Below are 17678 nucleotides of genomic sequence, written 5' to 3' on the forward strand. Positions count from 1 at the left end.
GTTTATGTATTATGGTACGATTAAAATCAACCACATTGAAACCAAAAAGAAAAAGGTCGATGAGATTGAAATAAGACATAACTGAGTCTATTTAGGCTATGTGTGAGAGACTGAGATGAGCTTTCGAGAAAAAGGGTGATAAAAACTTATTTTTCATTTTTTAGAAAATATAATTTCTTTTTTGAATTTGAAGGAAGAAAAGAAAATATAAATTAAAAGGGCGATTCAAATATTGCGATCATCTATTACATCATTCTCCCTAAACAAATTCTTTTACATCATTCTTTTTTTTTTGGTCTGGTCATCATTCTTTTATTTTAAAAAATCTCAAATATATTTCAGGATATGGGTTACACGTTTCCAATTAGAATGAGAAGATATCAATAACCTATGTTGGCGGTGACATAGTTATGAAACAGAATAGAATTATCATTTTAATAAATTTAAATGTTACTTACTTGGACGAATAAGTTGGTCATTATATCAAAAATTTACGAGTATTTATAACAATAGACATTGACTCTATTTATTGAAATTTACGTTACTACAATTTATTTCCTTAGTATCATAACGATCTAACAAAATAGCTAAGCTCAATGTCTTGGGTGCCCTCTTCTTTGATTACAACCCCCTAATGTCTTAGGTAGAGCCGTTACATTGAAATTTCTTAAGATTGTTAAATCAAATGTCACAAATGTGATAATACAATATCTCTAAAATGATTACCATCCAAACAATTATCCTAAATCAAGGATTGGAAGCAAGGGTTACTAGTCATTCAACACATGAATCAATTTACATATTCGTAAATATATAAAAATCATTAAGAATAAAAATGTTTCGCTACTCTTAATAAAACAAAACATTGACTATCAGTTTATGAAGAACATTGCATGAGTAGATGATTATCTGGTTAATATTGTTGTATGTTATCATGAATATCAGCATATATAAAATTAAAAATACAACTCTGTTAATGTCAGCAATTTATACTAAATTTAAAGCAGTTTCATGATTTTTTCAAAGAAATTAACATAACAGTGATCAGAAACCAAAAGTAACACAATTATTCACAATTCTACACAGAAACCAAAAGTAAAAATATTCACATTTCTGCAGCATAGTAAGATTTGAATATACCAATTAAAAAGCCAATAAATATATTTCCATGTGATTTAAACATGAACGACCTATTCACTGATTTTCAAAGTGAATGATATATGTTGTGTACCACAACATGCCATAAGAAATTCAACCATGAAGATATCTGTAAGTGATGAAACTTGTCCATTCAGTCTCTTTGCGAAATCAATGCCAGCTTAAAGTTCTTGAGTGATTACTAATTATGAATTTTAAAAATTACATTCGAGCTGTTTATAGTTCTTGCTGATTCATTGAAACAATGATAAGGAGACAAAGAGTTTCAATATAATACAATAACCTATCAAAATAAGAATTACAATAAAAATATTGCATTGTTATCTAAAAGCAAGTAATGATACATAGCATTGTTATTCTCACCAAATAAAGTGGATGTGGTCATACACAATTGTTGTTACATAATTCAGGATGGAACCTAACAAAATACAAATAAAAAAAAATAAAATCAGCAGAATCATCAAAAATAAAACGGCGACCACACAGCTCCAAATTCATCATTATTTGCCAACTTTTTTGGTTTTGGAGCCGTAACTATTTTGGTTCTGTAGGTCTCTTTTGGAACACCATTCTTTGAGATCTTCTTTTTTTGGAGAGGAAGGTCGATGTTCTTCTTCTTCTTATCAACAGGCTCCCAACACAAGATGGTGCAAAACAGTGCAAAGGCAACCAGTAAATATACAAGATTATGAAAGCCAGCAGAAGAAAAACTGAGAACGAAACACAAACTGAAAAGAATTCCAAGTAACAAGGCCCCACGCAAAATAATCTCCTTCATCATAACCAGGGGCGAAGGGCTTCAAAGGGATGGGGTAGCATTGGCTACCCCAAGAGAAAAAAAAATCTTGAATAACTAGCATAAGTTTAATATATAGCTACCCCATGAATATATTATTTGGCTACTCCAAACAATTTTGTTGGTTCAAAGAGATATTATATTAACAAAAATTGATAATCTATTTAGTTTAGTGTCAATATGGATAAATTTGTCTTCTTAAAACTCCATAGAGCTCATCTTTTACAAATAACTATTGTTAACTTTTATTTTCTTCGTTGTTGTTTCATTAAATATAAGTAAAAAAATATTGTGAATTTATTTTACTTATCGATTAAGTTTAATATATTAGTGTTCACAAAAAAAAGGTTAATATATAAGTTTGTAAAATATTTTTTATTTCTTCTTTATATTGGCCCCCTCGCAAAAAATTTACTAGCTTCGCCGCTGATCATAACAGGATTCCTTTGAAACAAAAACAGTGATGATGATGGCTTCTTTCTCGTCGAAACAAAAGCAGTGGATCGAAAACAAAGGAACAAAAACTCAAGTATGTGCTTTTCGCTGCAACCCTAATGGAGGCTTTTAAGTTTTAACCTATTTATAGTATCAAATACCCTATTTTTAAAACAAATATTTCTTCGTTATATTTTTAAAACAAACTTTCTTCAATATATTTTTAAAACATATCTTTCTATTATCCAAAAAAAATAAAAAATCTTTTAGGTGTAACAAAAAAGATCAAGATTTTTATATCTTCTAGGTGTAACAAAAAAGAGCAAGATTTTTTTTTTTTTTTTAAAACCTGCCTTTCTAAAAGTCACCAACATTATTACTAATTAGCCCTTCAAAAAACATTATTAAATTAGGGTAATTATATTAAAAAGATTTAATTATTTTCTAAAACTTGACTAAAATCCCTTTTCTTATATTTAAAAAATCTATTATATTTATTCTCATAAAAATATGTTTTGGTTAATAACATTCAAATAAATTTTATCGTTATTTAGGTTAGACATCAACCCTCACATTTCTAAAAGTCATGTGATTATATGATCGTATATGTTAATATAAAGCTTCACCTTTCAGCCCATCCCTTGATATTTAGGGTTAGATATCATACTTTTTTTTTTGACAAAAGACAATCATACTTCTATGATTATATGTATGAAGAATAATAAAATTGAATTATAAGCTAAGGTTTTATAATTCCATAACAAAAATAGAGAATTGAGATTATGAAAAGTCTACCATTGATTTTTTTTTTCCTACAATCTCAAAACTAAAGGTATCTATTCAATCATGATCGTAGTATACAAGAAATAACAAAGAAAGGAAAATTTAACTTGATTAAAATTGACAAAGTATACAAGAACAAAACTATCACCAAAAGGAATATAATACGGTTTATTCTATTTTATCACTTATCATGACCATCAAACACACCCGAGAATAATTTCATTGAAAAATTACTATACTGATATAGGGTGTGTTCAATGTGCTAAAAAAATAGAGAGAATGAATTGAACTACATTTTTTGTACCATGTTTGATTTAAAAACTGTTCATGGGATTTGACAAATAGGTAGTACTAACAATGCTAGTAAATGGCAGTCTCATATAATCTCTTTTTAAAAGAAATGTTTAAATCACGCTATACAATTTAATTTGAAAGAACACTTGTTTTTATGGATGAATAAGAATGCTACTACAACCATGCAAAATGATTCGATTAAGAAACAAATAAGCATGAAATAGGGTTAATAAGCTTTTACTCCCCCATGTTATATAGGCGAAATTCGGTTTATTCCCTCTGTAAATTTTTTTTGGAGATCCCCTTGTAATTTAAATATTCTTTGGTTTTGGACCCTCCGTGCATATGACTGTGCATTTTCGCTGATGTGGCAGGGGGTAAACCAAATTTCACCTATATGGCAGGGGGTAAAAGTCTATTAACCCATAAATATCTGCACATTCATATGCACCGAGGGTCCAAAACCAAATAATCTTTAAGTTAAAGGGGGGGACTTCAATTTTTTTTACAAGAAGTAAACCAAATTTCGCCTATATAAAAGAGGGTAAAACCATATTAACCCGTTGAAATACAGTATTGCAAGCAGCATTATTAATATAAGCAACACTTTATAACAACCAAAACGAATTTACTTTGTTTATTATTGAGAAACTGAAAATGTGAATGAAATATTATTGTATTGAATTGATTCTGAACTGTTACATGGTGTTTGATATTTATACATAAGGCTTGCAGGTCTAAAGTAACCTATCATGTACATTATACACCATATAACTACTACACTTCTAACTAACTCATGAGGTAGTTACAGCTGTTATTCTCTTCTAGTGAATTGTTTACTTGCATTACAAGTAAAGCTGGTGCAACATGTTCCTCTTCATTATCTTGCAGTATTTTTGATTCTAAACTTTCCATGTTATGCTTCAATAGCCTCCCACAAGCTGGAGAGAGATAAATGTTTATCAAACCCAGCTTGGATACAAATGAATTGAACTTAGGTGGTGGTAAAGGTTTGGTTAGAAAATCTGCCAATTGTTCATCAGTAGAAATAGGTAGCAATCTTAATACTCCTTTCTGAACTTTTTCCCTTACCAAGTGGCAATCAATTTCTAAGTGTTTTGTCCTCTCATGGAACACTGGATTTGAGGCTATATGTATAGCACTCTGACTGTCACAGTATAAAGCTGGTTGCCTGATGCATTTGATCTGTAAGTCTTTCAAAATGTATAGCAACCACTGAAGTTCACAGGTTGTAGTGGATAGAGCCCTATACTCAGCTTCTGAGGAAGATCTGGAGACAGTCTGTTGTTTCTTAGCACGCCAAGATATTAGAGATGAGCCTAGAAAGAAAACAAAACCAGTAGTTGATTTCCTTGTATCGCTACATCCTGCCCAGTCTACATCTACATAGCCAAGAATCTGTAGTTCTGACTTTCTAGGAAAAAACAATCCAAGACCAGGGTTTTGCTTCAAGTATCTTATAACCCTACATGCTGCTTTGTAATGCAATGTGGTGGGAGCATGTAAAAATTGACTGAGTTGTTGAGTGGCTAGTGTAATGTCTGGTCTTGTAGTGTTAAGGTAAAGTAGCCTGCCTATGAGCCTCCTGTAACAAGACACATCAGCAAAAGGTTTGCTATTGTCTTGATACAATTTTATGGAAGTGTCTAAAGGAGTACTGGCAGGTTTGGAACCAAGCAGCCCAGAAGATTCCAATAAATCCAAGCAATACTTTCTTTGTGATATGGAGATCCCCTCTTTGGAATGAGCTACCTCCAATCCCAGGAAATACTTCAAAACACCTAAATCCTTAATCTTAAATTGTGCATCTAAGATGGATTTGATTCTAGCAAACTCAGTGAGAGAGGAACCTGCTAAGATAATATCATCAACGTATACCAACAAAGCAGTAAAATCACCATCATGTTGATGTGTAAAGAGAGAGTAATCTGAAGCTGACTGAGTATAACCCTCTGCAAGTAATAAAGAAGTTAACTTCTCATACCACTTCCTGCTGGCCTGCTTGAGACCATACAGACTTTTCTGTAGCTTGCAAACCTTATTAGGGGCACTGACAACTCCTTCAGGTATAGACATGTATACATTTTCTTGTAACTCTCCATGCAAAAAGGCGTTATTCACATCTAACTGGTGAAGGTGCCAACTGTGAATAGAAGCAATAGCAAGTAGTGTTCTTACTGTGGTAAGCTTGGCTATTGGAGAGAAAGTATCAAAAAAATCAATACCTTCAACTTGATTATAGCCCTTAGCAACCAGCCTTGCTTTGTATCTTTCAATGCTACCATCAGCTTTATGCTTGATTTTGTAAACCCATTTGCTTCCAATTGGCTTAATGTTAGGTGGGAGATCAACAATAGTCCAAGTACCATTCTTATCCAATGCATCCAATTCAGAATTCATAGCTTTTAACCAATGGTCAGACTGACAAGCCTCCTTGTAGGTTTTTGGCTCAGTACAGTTGGTGACAGACATAGAAAAAGACTTATGTGAAGGTGATAAGTGTGCAAATGAGTGATATGATGCAATAGGGTAAGGAGTACCTGAAGAGAGTGGTGCTGATGTAGAGGAAGAGGAATTACACACATAATCTTTCAGATAAGGTGGAGGATGTTTTGATCTGACAGGTCTGTTGTTAGTGGAAAGGTTATCATTGTCACAGAGAATTTGTGGAGATGATGGAGATGGAGATGGAGATATGGGAAGTGAAGGTAGAGTATTAGTGTCATCAGAATAAGAGGAAGGATCAGAGGATGGGGATTTATTGGAGTAGTATTGCCATGTGGCTGGTGATGAAGCTGGCTGATAAGGAAAAATGGTTTCATGATGAGTTATATTCCTAGAGATAAAAATTTCCTTATTGTTAATGTCCAGCAAAACTGCCCCTTTCATGTCATTTCTATATCCCAAAAAAACACATTTTCTTGCTCTAGGAGCAAGTTTTGTTCTATGTGCTTGTAAAGTAGTTGAAAAAACCAGAGAACCAAAAACTTTGAGTGTTTGTAAATCAGGTAATTGTCTATATAAGAGAAAATAAGGGGTATGATTATCAATAACAGGACTGGTAACCCTATTCATGATGTAAACAGCTTGGATAGCAGCATAAGACCAATATTGTTTTGGAAGATTTGACTGAAATAATAAAGCCCTAACAATGTTCAAAATATGTTGGTGTTTTCTTTCAACCCTAGCATTTTGTTGGGGAGTTTCAACACAACTAGTTTGGTGTAAAATTCCTTTTGAATTGTAGAAATTAGTCATAGAAAACTCAGGTCAATTATCACTTCTGATGATTTTAACTTTGCATGAAAACTGATTTTCTATCAAGGAAATGAAACTAATAATATGCTGTCTGGTTTCAGCTTTGGACTTCATAAGAATTAACCAAGTAAATCTACTAAAATCATCAACAACAGTTAAAAAATAAGAATGACCATGAATTGATTTAACAGAAATGGGACCCCAAATGTCAAAATGTATTAGCTCAAAAGGCTTGCTTGCTTTATTACAACTGGGTACAAAAGGAAGTTTCCTTTGTTTAGCAAAATGACATACATCACAAGTAGCTTTACTATCTACATTAACAAAAGGGAAATGAGAATGTAAGGTATGCATCCTAGAAATAGAAAGGTGGCCAAGTCTAAAGTGCCATAAGGCATTGTCTGGTAAAGGAGAGAAGGTGGTGTTGGCTTTACTTGTATGACAAGCAACCTTATCTGGAAGAGTTAAGTAGTATAATTCCTCTCTTCTTTCACCAGAACCAATCATCTTCTGAGTTTTCCATGCTTGAATGAAACACTGAGAACCATTAAAATTGAATATGCAATCCAAAGAATCACATGCTTTTGAAACAGAAAGTAAATTGAATTGAAATTCAGGGACATATAGCACATGAGAGATAGAAAAATCTGAAGTGAATTTAATGGTTCCAGCATATTTAGCTATTGCAAAGTGGCCAGTAGGCAATTTGATATGCATAGGAGTAATTTCATTGTAAGAATGAAACCACTTGAGATTTCCACAAATATGATCACTAGCTCCTGAATCAATGATCCAGGAATTTAGAGCAAAATTATGACAAGTTAAAGAAAAAATAAAACCTGTACTACGCTTACCATTTGGTGTATGACCATTTGGGATGGAAAAAACCTGATTAGAGGAAGCTTGTGCAGGTGCTGAATCTTGTTTAAAAGATGAATTCTGAAGCAGATTTATCAGCTTCTCATACTGTTCAGGTGTGATTGAAGTTGTAGCAACTGTTCCTGACTCATGTTGAGAAGAGGAATCTCCAGTATCATTATCAACAGAAACATTATTGGCTATTGAAGCATTGTAATTTCTTTGTAAATGAGGGGGATAACCATGCTTCTTGTAGCATGTCTCTACTGTGTGGTTAGTCCTGCCACAGAAACTACACACTCTAGGCTTGTGATAATTGGAATTAGATCCCTGATTGGTACCCTTATTCATGTTCCCTGAGTAGTTACTCTTAAATTTCCCACTATTGACTGAGTTGATAGAGGGTAAAGAATCTTCAACAGGAGGTGTAAAATTACCCTGTCTTTCATGTTGTAACACCATAGAAAAAATTCTATTCATAGGAGGAAGAGGATCCATGAGAAGGATCTAAGACTTAACCATGCTAAAATGCTCATTCAATCCAGTAATAAAACGCATAGCATACAAAAGTAGATGATTCTTTCTAGCTGTGCGCATAGAAGCACAAGAACACTGAGTTCTGCAACTACAGCTAGGTATGGGCAAGTAAATCTCTAACTCTTCCCATAACACTTTCAATTCAGAGTAAAAAGTAGTTACAGACTTCGAATCTTGTTGCAAAGCATATATTTCTTGCATTAATTCAGAAATTCTTACCAAATCACCTTGAGCGAAGCGTTCTTTGAGATCATTCCATACATCCATGGCATTTTCCATGAAAACGATGGACTGAGATATCGAAGGATCAACTGAATTCAGAATCCAAGAATGTACCAGCATGTTACAACGATTCCACGCACGAAAAGAAGGATCAAAATCATCAGTAACCGGAGGAATCGTTCCATCAACAAATTCAAACTTCATTTTTCCACCAAGAGCTCTACGCATGGAGCGAGCCCAGGAATGGTAGTTAGAACCATTCAGCACCGGAGTAACAGAAACAGAGGAGGGTCCATCACTTGGATGAACGAAATATGGACTCGTTTGATCCAAAGAAGCTTCATATGAAGGACCTACGCCATTGTTGTTGCGAGGTGCCATGAAAGGAACAAGAAAGAAAAACAGAGAACAAGAGAGAGAAGCAAGGAAAGAAGGAAAAGAAAAGCTTGAGAATCACGCATCCATGGCGGAAACGATGCGTAACTGAATCGTAACCACCTTCTCCAAAGAGAGAATCACGCATACAAGGGGACACCTCATATCCCTATCTTTGCCTTATATGTGTTGAGGGTCTTTTCCCTTTCATTCACAAAACTAAGAGTAGAGGTGATATTCACAAAATTAGGGTGTATATAGGAGCCCCAACTCTTTCACACCTATTATTTACCGACGATTGTTTTTTATTTTGCAGGCAATGAGAGAGTTAAAGTGTTTACAAAAGACACATTTATTTAATTATATATATATTCATGCCATTAACGATTCAATTAAACAAAATTAAATAAAAAAAAATTCCCTAAAAAAATTAAATTAATAAATAAAAAAAAATTCCCTAAAAAAAATTAAATTATCTTTTTTTTTTTGTGGTGGCCGGGGTTCGAACCCTAGACCTTGCATATTTTATGCATTGTCCTTACCAATGAGCTAAGCTCACGAGGACGAAATTAAATTATCTAACAAAACACAATGAACATTACTCCCGTCCCATAGTGTAAGTCGTTTTGATCATTTCACTCAAATTAAGAATAATAATTAAATTTGAATGAGTAAAAGAAGTTATGAGTTATTTAACAAAATTATTCTTCATTAATTAATAAATTAGAGGATTGAAAAAAGAAAAAGTAATAAATAGTTAATACAATATAATTTGAAAAGTAACATTAATGGGTCATTGAAATTATAAAGTGACTTCTAATTTATGACCTTTTTTTTTCTTTCTCAAATCAACTTATAATTTTGGACGAATGGAGTAATTAATATCAATTGATACTTCAAAAAATTAAACAAATTATGATCAATAGATTTTATTTAGTTAGAACAATGAGGAGAATGTCAGTTCAATTCTTTTATAATACAATTTTTTGTCAATTTTATTTCTCTCCCAACAGAATGTTAGATTATCGAATGCTAGATTACCAAGGGACTTTCCCTAAGAACACGAATGTTAACAAAAAAAATAGTAAGGACAATAATTACAATATGAATTCTTTAGAAAAAAAAAATTACAATATGAATTACTGCTTTAATAAATTTTCAATTTGTAGTAATGAAATTTTCAATAGAAATTATTTTCGCATCTATGTTATGAAAAACAAATGAAAAAATATATATATCATAATACTTTTTATTTTAAACTCACGCATAAAGAATGATGAGATGAATTATTTTACAGAAACTTTTAAATATTTAAAATTAATTTGAAAAGTTCGATTTTGGCGCGACTATATAAAGAGCGAAACTCAAAGAGCTTACACAGAACGCGTGTGTTGCTTCCTTCACCACCTTTTCAAATTTCTGAGCAAGCATGAGAAAGCAACTCAACAACGCTACTTCCTCCGACGCCGGAGAACTGCCTCCGGCGAAGCGAATCCGACGTAACAAAACCATCTGCTCTTGCAACTCTCCTCGTCCTCGCTTTCTCTCCGCTCATTCCACTTTCTCTTGGTTCTCTCTCTCTCTCTCTCTCTCTCTCTCTCTCTGAAATTCGATTTCAGTTACATTCACTTTACTCGATTTGAATTTTACATGTTGCATTTAAACTTCATCGTTCGTGTATGTGATATAGCATTTGCATTTCTAAGCTTCAGATCAGAAATTCAGTTTGAATTTTCGGTTAGATCTGAATTTTGAACTGTTTTTAGTTATATTAAGTTGATTTATATGTATATTGTGTTGAATTGAACGAATCAGTTGAATTGAGTTGAATCTATGCATATTCTGTTACTTCGTTTGCGATTTGAATAAGCATCTTCGTTTTTGTTCCTTTGATTACTTTTTCTATTAGAAGCATTTGAAAATTGGATACGATTATGAATTTTTAGTTCGATTTTAGATCGCACTTTATTTTGTTAATTTTAAGAAGATTTTGACCGAAGATGAAATGAAAAAACTGCATCCGATATGATTTTGAATATTTGATTCTGATTTGTTCGATGAGTTTCTCTGTTCAGTAGCGAAGCTTGTTTTCTGTTGAACTCTGCAAAATGTGCTTACGCTGAGTCAGTAATTTCAGTTTTGAACTTCACGAAAGCTTAAATGCTTAATCACTTTTTCAATTCTGTTATGTTTTCTGAATTAAAAAATGTTCAAAATATTCAAATATTCGTTTTCTATAGCTTTTATATGTGGAAATGATCAATTAAGGAACATGCATTTAAAGTTTTAAAATAATCATTCGCTAATTTTCTGTAGCTTTTGTACGCGCAAAACATTCATGATAGAATCTAATATGATTTTGATTAGTTACTAAGTTATTATTCGTATTTTCTGTAGATGTTATTAATTTTCTATAGATTTTATTGATTAATTATTAATCAGAATGCTTAATGAAGGTTTGATGACGATATTTGGACCGAGATTGCGAAGTTTCTGGATGGAAAATCTCTGATTATGCTGGCTGCGACAAACCGATGGTTCCGCCGTGTGATCATGGATGATGCTATTTGGAAGTTCGTTTGCTTGCGTGATCTTCAAGTTCCATCTCCTCCACCTGTGGCATTCAAGTGGAGCAAGCTCTACACTTCAGCTTTTGGTAAGAAATAGCACCTACACCTTCATCAATGTTCATGAATGGTATTGCCACTGTCTGATTAACGTTGATTTTGAAATTGAATTTTCAGATGGGAGTCACTCCTACAAGTTCCGTCAGCAGGAGAAGCACATTGGTAATTTTTCACATGCTGTATCTATATCCTAATATATTGTGAGATTCACAATAAATTTTAATAGATTCCACACACAGTTATGGAAATGAATTTGATGTGGTAAGTGACCGCACAGTTGATGCTTTTTATCATTGAGGAATATTGCACAATTAAAATTTTGAGTTTTTGATTTGTGTGAGTCATCAATCTTTTATCGAATGCCTTAGATTGACAAGTTGAATGCCCAAAATCTAGACCTGACAATTATATATGTACATCGTAAACCTTATTGCTTATGCAAAATTCTACATTCTATATAAATGCAATTTCTTCTTTTTTATTGCTTAGCTATGACGTAAATTTGCTAATTTGATACCTAGAATTATCCAACCATTAACCGATTCATTCTTATTCAATGTATATTTCACATATTGTTACATGAATTATGTGCAGCTTTAGCACTAGTAGACTTGTAAAGTTTTTGATGTTGTAACTATTTTATAATATGTTCTATCAGACTGGATGCGCATCGGTGCTTTTTCCTTTGGTTCTACAGTAGCCCTCCTGACAGAGAGACTGAACTTTCCGGGAGAGTTAAAGAAAGAAGAAAGCATAGAAAATATGTTGAAGACTCACGGTTGTTGCTTTTTGGACAACATTAAACCCGGAATCTGGATTGCTGGTACTCTCCAGTTACCTTTGACTGTATAACTATCATTGATATCAATTAATTTAGCAGATGATATAAGTTTTCGATTAAATAAAGTTTTGTTTGTTTAAATTTCAGATCTGCAGCTTGTGCGATGCCCAGTTTGTGACCTCAATACTTGTGATGGTAATTTCAATATAATCCAATGAGTTTTGTATATCCCTTAACACCATGAATAATTCATCAGTGGTTTCTGTTTTGTACCGCAAAGGTTTGCATTAGAATAAGGCTAGAATACTCTTATTCAATTTAACATGTTTTTTCTGCTTATATAGGAACAATGCAGACATTGGATGCAAGGCATATAGAGCTGTTCCTCTGTGAAGACTATGAAAATGGGAACTGGGATTACGAGGTTGTAGGATCTCATGATATCAAGAAACGAGCTGATGGGGCTGCTGGCTCCATTTTTGATGTCAAACACCTGGCGAGTTCTTCTACTTCTGGTAAATCTTTATACATGAGTCAACTTACCAACAGTCAGTGGCCTTGTTAATGTTGCTCTTTAAGAATTAAGATAAACCACCAACCTAATGTCATGTCATTGCATAAAGTAGTCACATTCTGTCTAGCAGAATAGAAACATATATACATGGAAATTATACTTTTTACTAGTTTCAGTTAAGGTTACGCATATTTATCTGCAGTGAAGAATGAATGCATAGATAGTCCAGGAACAAATTAATTTCAAAAGGACTGTGAAGCCTCCGAATGATTCTTGGTTTGGGGAATAAGCATTAGAGTAAATTTATGTTCTAAATTACTGCTTTATGTTGCTTACCCTTCCAAGAAGATAGTTACTAAGTTCTGGCATTACACATCACACTAATATATTTTACTTTTTAAATTAAATGGCAGCGGTATTTGATTACAAGTCATGGATTGGGAAGGATAATGACTGGCAACCCAAGGCCATGATTGCTTTTCATGCAGTAGCTGTGAACACTAATTTACAAGAAAATGAAGGTTAGAAACGTTAACAGCTTTCATGTCCCTGACTCAATTACTGAAGTAAATATCAGAAAACCTGCTATAAGAATAAGTACAAATATGATGACAGCAACACGATGCATATTAACCAGTCAATAGTCACCAAAACAAACAAATCAGTAAAATCAGCCCTATGCTACAACAATTGATTCACTCCAATACAGAATTTTATTGAGTCTCCCTTTGGCTCCAGTGTGTGTACCAAGAAGGACAAGATCCTTCATCTGTTATTGCGGTTCTGCAAAGTCGGTTAGTCCCCATCCAATTTGTTTACCATTCTATTTGTCCAACCTCAATTGATGTCCATACCTGAATACCATTTCTCTTTCCCAAACTAACTGTTCCAAATTTCCAATACTTCAATTAAACTCCACAACTATTCATGCTAATTCACCATTAACTGAGATAAGCATGCAGTCTGCACCAATCTACTACAGTCCCAAATCTTCATCTTTGATGATAAATATTATCAATGCATGAACAACTATCAATTCTTTTTCCACGTCTTTAACAATACCCCAAAAATTGAAGCCTAAATGTTGTATGTACCATGCGACCAATAACTAATTAAACACATTACACATGTGCATATCTAGAGACACCAATAAATCTCAGAAAGCTTAAAACCCCAAATTTCTTATTTAGACCCGCCTTGGCAATTTCACTGATGTCTTGTAGTTAAAATCGTTTTCTGTTTTTTTTACAGTACAGTTAAACTCATTTGAATATCTAGCTTTTGCATATGATTAAGTATTGAAACTCATGTACTTAGTTCCAATTGTTTTTTCTTTATATGGTTACTTTGATTTCTCATGATGTTTCATTTTATTTTTCAATACAAGCAGGTCTTCATGTGAAGTACCAAGCTATGAGGGCAGGACCTGGTGGAGAAGTTGTTTCCATCAGAATCTCTCAGCAGCTGCTGTGACTCATCTCAAACCCATCTTTGAGAAGGGCTGGGGTTGGGTAGTTCATCCCTACCCTTTAAAATGCTTTATGACATTTTTATACAAGACTTAGTTCTTTCAATTGAAAACAAATATTGTACACCTATTCATTAATTTCCCACACGTAGCTAATGGTTTAAACATTGAAAGACCATAGTGAATACTATTTCCAACAGAAAAGTTGATATATAGTAGCGGAGAAGAATTCTTTTGTATGGAAGTTGGAAATTTCCTATAAGTCTTGATATATTTGTTTCCCTAAAATTGAAATGCTTGTTCAGTATGCTAAAATCAAACTAAAGTCAGATGAATATTACTTATGATCATTGGTAATGGTCAAGAGCTGACTTTGCATGAATTCTTGCAATGTCATAAAGGTCCAAGTAGTATGTGCAGCTACAGTATTAAGGAATATTTTGCAGACATATATAGGTAATAATACAGCAAATAGCTGTTTTAAGGCATACCTACTATAAGAATTAGTCAATTAAGATTTACTCTATATCCAGATAAAATATTATTTGACTTTTTATACTACGTTGAAAATTGTATCGAATTTAAAAATAAAATATGGTTTCAACTTTCATCATCATATAAGTTGATGCTTTTCTAACACAGATTTTCAAGTCTGAGAAGTAATGGACATCTTGAAGGTCCTTTTTTACTTAATCTTTCCTGTCGTATACGCCATAAACGATTGCCCTTTTTCTTTATGTGGCAACAATAGTTTCCTAATTCGTTTCCCCTTTCAATTAGGTGAGCAATATCCTTATTGTGGCTATCCTGGTTTCAACTTAAATTGTACCAATGATAGCAAAACAATTCTAAGACTTCCTTACTCTGAAGAATTCTATGTACGCAGCATAAACTATCTCACGCAACAGATACTACTATATGATCCCGATGATTGTCTTCCCAAACGTCTTCTAAGCCTCAATTTTTCAAATTCTCCTTTTATTGCTTCTTTTAGTCGTGACTACACCTTCTTAGGCTGTTCATCTCAGAATACAGGGTCACAATTCATTCCCATTGATTGTCTTAGTAACTCTACATATTTTGTATCAGCCATTCCTTCAGTTAGCTTTGTCAATTCTCTGTCTGGTTGCTCTGTTATAAAAAATCTTTCAGTTCCAATTGCAAGACCAGAGCGGTTTCAAGAAAATCTCAGAGATGATCTTAGTGCAGATCTTCAATTAACATGGGATAAACCTGACTGCGGTTATTGTGAATCACATCAGCTAATGTGTGGATTTGAAAGCATTAACAGCAATCAAGTTGTCTGTTTCTCTGATTACCAACCAGGTAAAGATGTCCTATGTTCTTCAATATGCAAATTCTTTTAGGTTTATTGCTGTATCAGTGTATCCACAAATTAGTTTTTTTGGTTAGAATATGAATATCCAGAAATTAATTTTTTGGTTAGAATATCCCTAACCAGAAAGTAGTTTTTTGGTTAGTTAGAATATCAAGAAACCAGTTGACTAAACGTGTTTGGTGAGTTTTTTAAAAAAAATGTTTGAAGAGTAGTTATAAGAAATAAAACTAGTTGGCCCACATGCTTAGGTTAGAAGGAATAACTAGAAAAATATTGGTCAATGGTTTTACCTCAGCGATTGAGATAAACATGGCAATTTTCGTTTTGTTTATGATTTATTCCTATTGACTTAAGGGATTCTATTTGCATGGTGGCAATTTTTTGGTAAACATTTGCAAGTTGGTGATTAATTAATGCAAGATAAAGTTCCTTAAAAAAAAATTAATGCAAGATAAAGCTAAGTAAGTACCATTCGTACATATCGTAAGCGAAATTTAAAGAGTGCAACGTTGGCACTTCATTAAAAAACTGATCCAGAGACAATTGCTTACCAAACTAACACTGACTCTCGGTATCAAAAGTCAGTGAAAAAAAAAAACAGTAAATTATAAATCATTTTATTTTCAATCATATACTTTACTATTCTTACAATCTTTTAAATTTTTCTTTACCGTGCCATTAATGAAGTATAATGTTGTAAAATCACTCATAATTTCTTTATCTCACATAAAATTAATCAGTATACTTATTAATCTATGATAAATTGACAAAGTGACTTATAATTTGAGACCCGGAGTAGATCAAGAACTTGATGTTATATTTTAGAAAAATGGTGAATAAAGTAAAATAATTAAAATATTCTAGGGTAATAACTTGATTTTACGATTTAAGAAATAAAAGAAAAAAGATTTAATGAATAAAAAATTAAACGTGAAATAATACAATAATGAAATTATTTGTGAGCAATGAGGTGTTTTACTTTTAGTTTTAGATACGTGTTCGATCCTTCAGAAAAAAGAAAAAAAAAATACCTGTTAGATCGAAAATGAAAAGTGAAAACTCTACATCCCAACTCTTCCTTTGTTATAGCCAAAAAGGCAATAAAATATTAACGGAGTTAAAAATAAGTTGAATATAAAGTAATTTTAGTTTGAAATGAACAAATTCATATAAAAGTGGATTAAACAATGAATTTTAGATTATAAATCATGTTTGGAGTTAAAAGATACAAATCTCAGTTTTAAGTTGAAATTCATGCAGGAGTGAACATAATTCTACTAGTGAATATTCAAATTTGTCAAAATCGTGACCAAAAGTATGTAAAAATGTCCATGAGTTGCTGCCACTCCCAACTTATATATCCTATCCTGCCTTTTTTTATTACATTTCCAAATAAATGAGGTCTTATTTGTAGTTCCATTTTCTGGCTTCAATTTTCAGGTACATCGCGACAAGGACTTAAAATTTTCAGAATCATAGCACTATGCGTCACTGGACCAGCTCTGATCATTGTTATTCTAATGGCAAGTTGTGTGTGCTACAATGATAGAATAGGCAACATTACCAGAAGTGCTGCTTCTCGGTCAGCACCAGCGGCAATATCACCGCAATCTGAAGCCACAGTAATTGCAGGTTTAGATGAATCCACCATTGAATCTTATGAAAAAGTAATTCTTGGGGAGAGTCGACGTGTTCCTGGACCAAACGACGGAAGTTGTTGGATATGCCTGGCAGAATACAACAGTAAAGAGACAGTAAGATGCATTCCTGAATGCAAACATTGTTTCCATGCTGATTGCATTGATGAGTGGCTTCGTATGAATGTTACATGCCCTGTTTGTCGTAACTCTCCTGCTCCTTCTCCTCTTAATGTTGCCTCTAGTAATGTTTGAATGATTATGGACTATGCAAATCATACTTTGTTTTATTTTTATTTTTTTTTCCGACAGAAAAATCATACTTGTTTTAGTTAATAGTGTTTGTGGGTAGTTCTGCTGCGTGTATGTATATATTTACAAATCATTCATGGCATTTGAATGAGATGATAGAGAACTTTTTCTGTTTAATCAGGATCTCAGGTTGAAATTCGAGCATGAAAATACTGGAAGAATAAAAAATAGAGTTCACAATTCATTTATACTCTACATTATTTGAGAGATTGTTTTTACAGTTGCACAAAAGAGATATGTGATTTATTCAATAAATATAAAGG

At 32.8% G+C, this 17678-nt stretch overlaps 2 protein-coding genes across 2 annotated transcripts; both read left to right on the forward strand.

The window, feature by feature from the left end:
* The first annotated feature begins 10095 nt into the window (after positions 1–10095).
* RMF (reduced male fertility) lies at positions 10096–14415 on the forward strand. Its single transcript, XM_085731779.1, has 8 exons — positions 10096–10306; positions 11194–11393; positions 11482–11526; positions 12023–12187; positions 12293–12340; positions 12490–12660; positions 13073–13180; positions 14050–14415. Exons 1-8 carry the CDS (start codon positions 10167–10169, stop codon positions 14130–14132), a joined length of 960 nt encoding a protein of 319 aa, XP_085587905.1. The 5' UTR covers positions 10096–10166; the 3' UTR covers positions 14133–14415.
* Positions 14416–14775: 360 nt separating this feature from the next.
* Positions 14776–17596, forward strand: LOC146897539 (putative RING-H2 finger protein ATL21A). Its single transcript, XM_085737887.1, has 2 exons — positions 14776–15453; positions 16907–17596. Exons 1-2 carry the CDS (start codon positions 14790–14792, stop codon positions 17356–17358), a joined length of 1116 nt encoding a protein of 371 aa, XP_085594013.1. The 5' UTR covers positions 14776–14789; the 3' UTR covers positions 17359–17596.
* The last annotated feature ends 82 nt before the right edge of the window (positions 17597–17678 follow it).

Source organism: Medicago sativa, chromosome 8 (assembly GCF_051527215.1).
Source record: "Medicago sativa cultivar Bolivia chromosome 8, Bolivia_mono, whole genome shotgun sequence".
NCBI lineage: Eukaryota > Viridiplantae > Streptophyta > Magnoliopsida > Fabales > Fabaceae > Medicago > Medicago sativa.

Coding starts and splice junctions, on each gene's coding strand:
- RMF (XM_085731779.1), top strand. CDS start 10,167: ATGAGAAAGCAACTCAACAACGCTACTTCCTCCGACGCCGGAGAACTG. Junction 12,341..12,489: donor TGACCTCAATACTTGTGATG/GTAATTTCAATA, acceptor CTGCTTATATAG/GAACAATGCAGACATTGGAT. Junction 13,181..14,049: donor TAATTTACAAGAAAATGAAG/GTTAGAAACGTT, acceptor CAATACAAGCAG/GTCTTCATGTGAAGTACCAA.
- LOC146897539 (XM_085737887.1), top strand. CDS start 14,790: ATGGACATCTTGAAGGTCCTTTTTTACTTAATCTTTCCTGTCGTATAC. Junction 15,454..16,906: donor TTTCTCTGATTACCAACCAG/GTAAAGATGTCC, acceptor TTCAATTTTCAG/GTACATCGCGACAAGGACTT.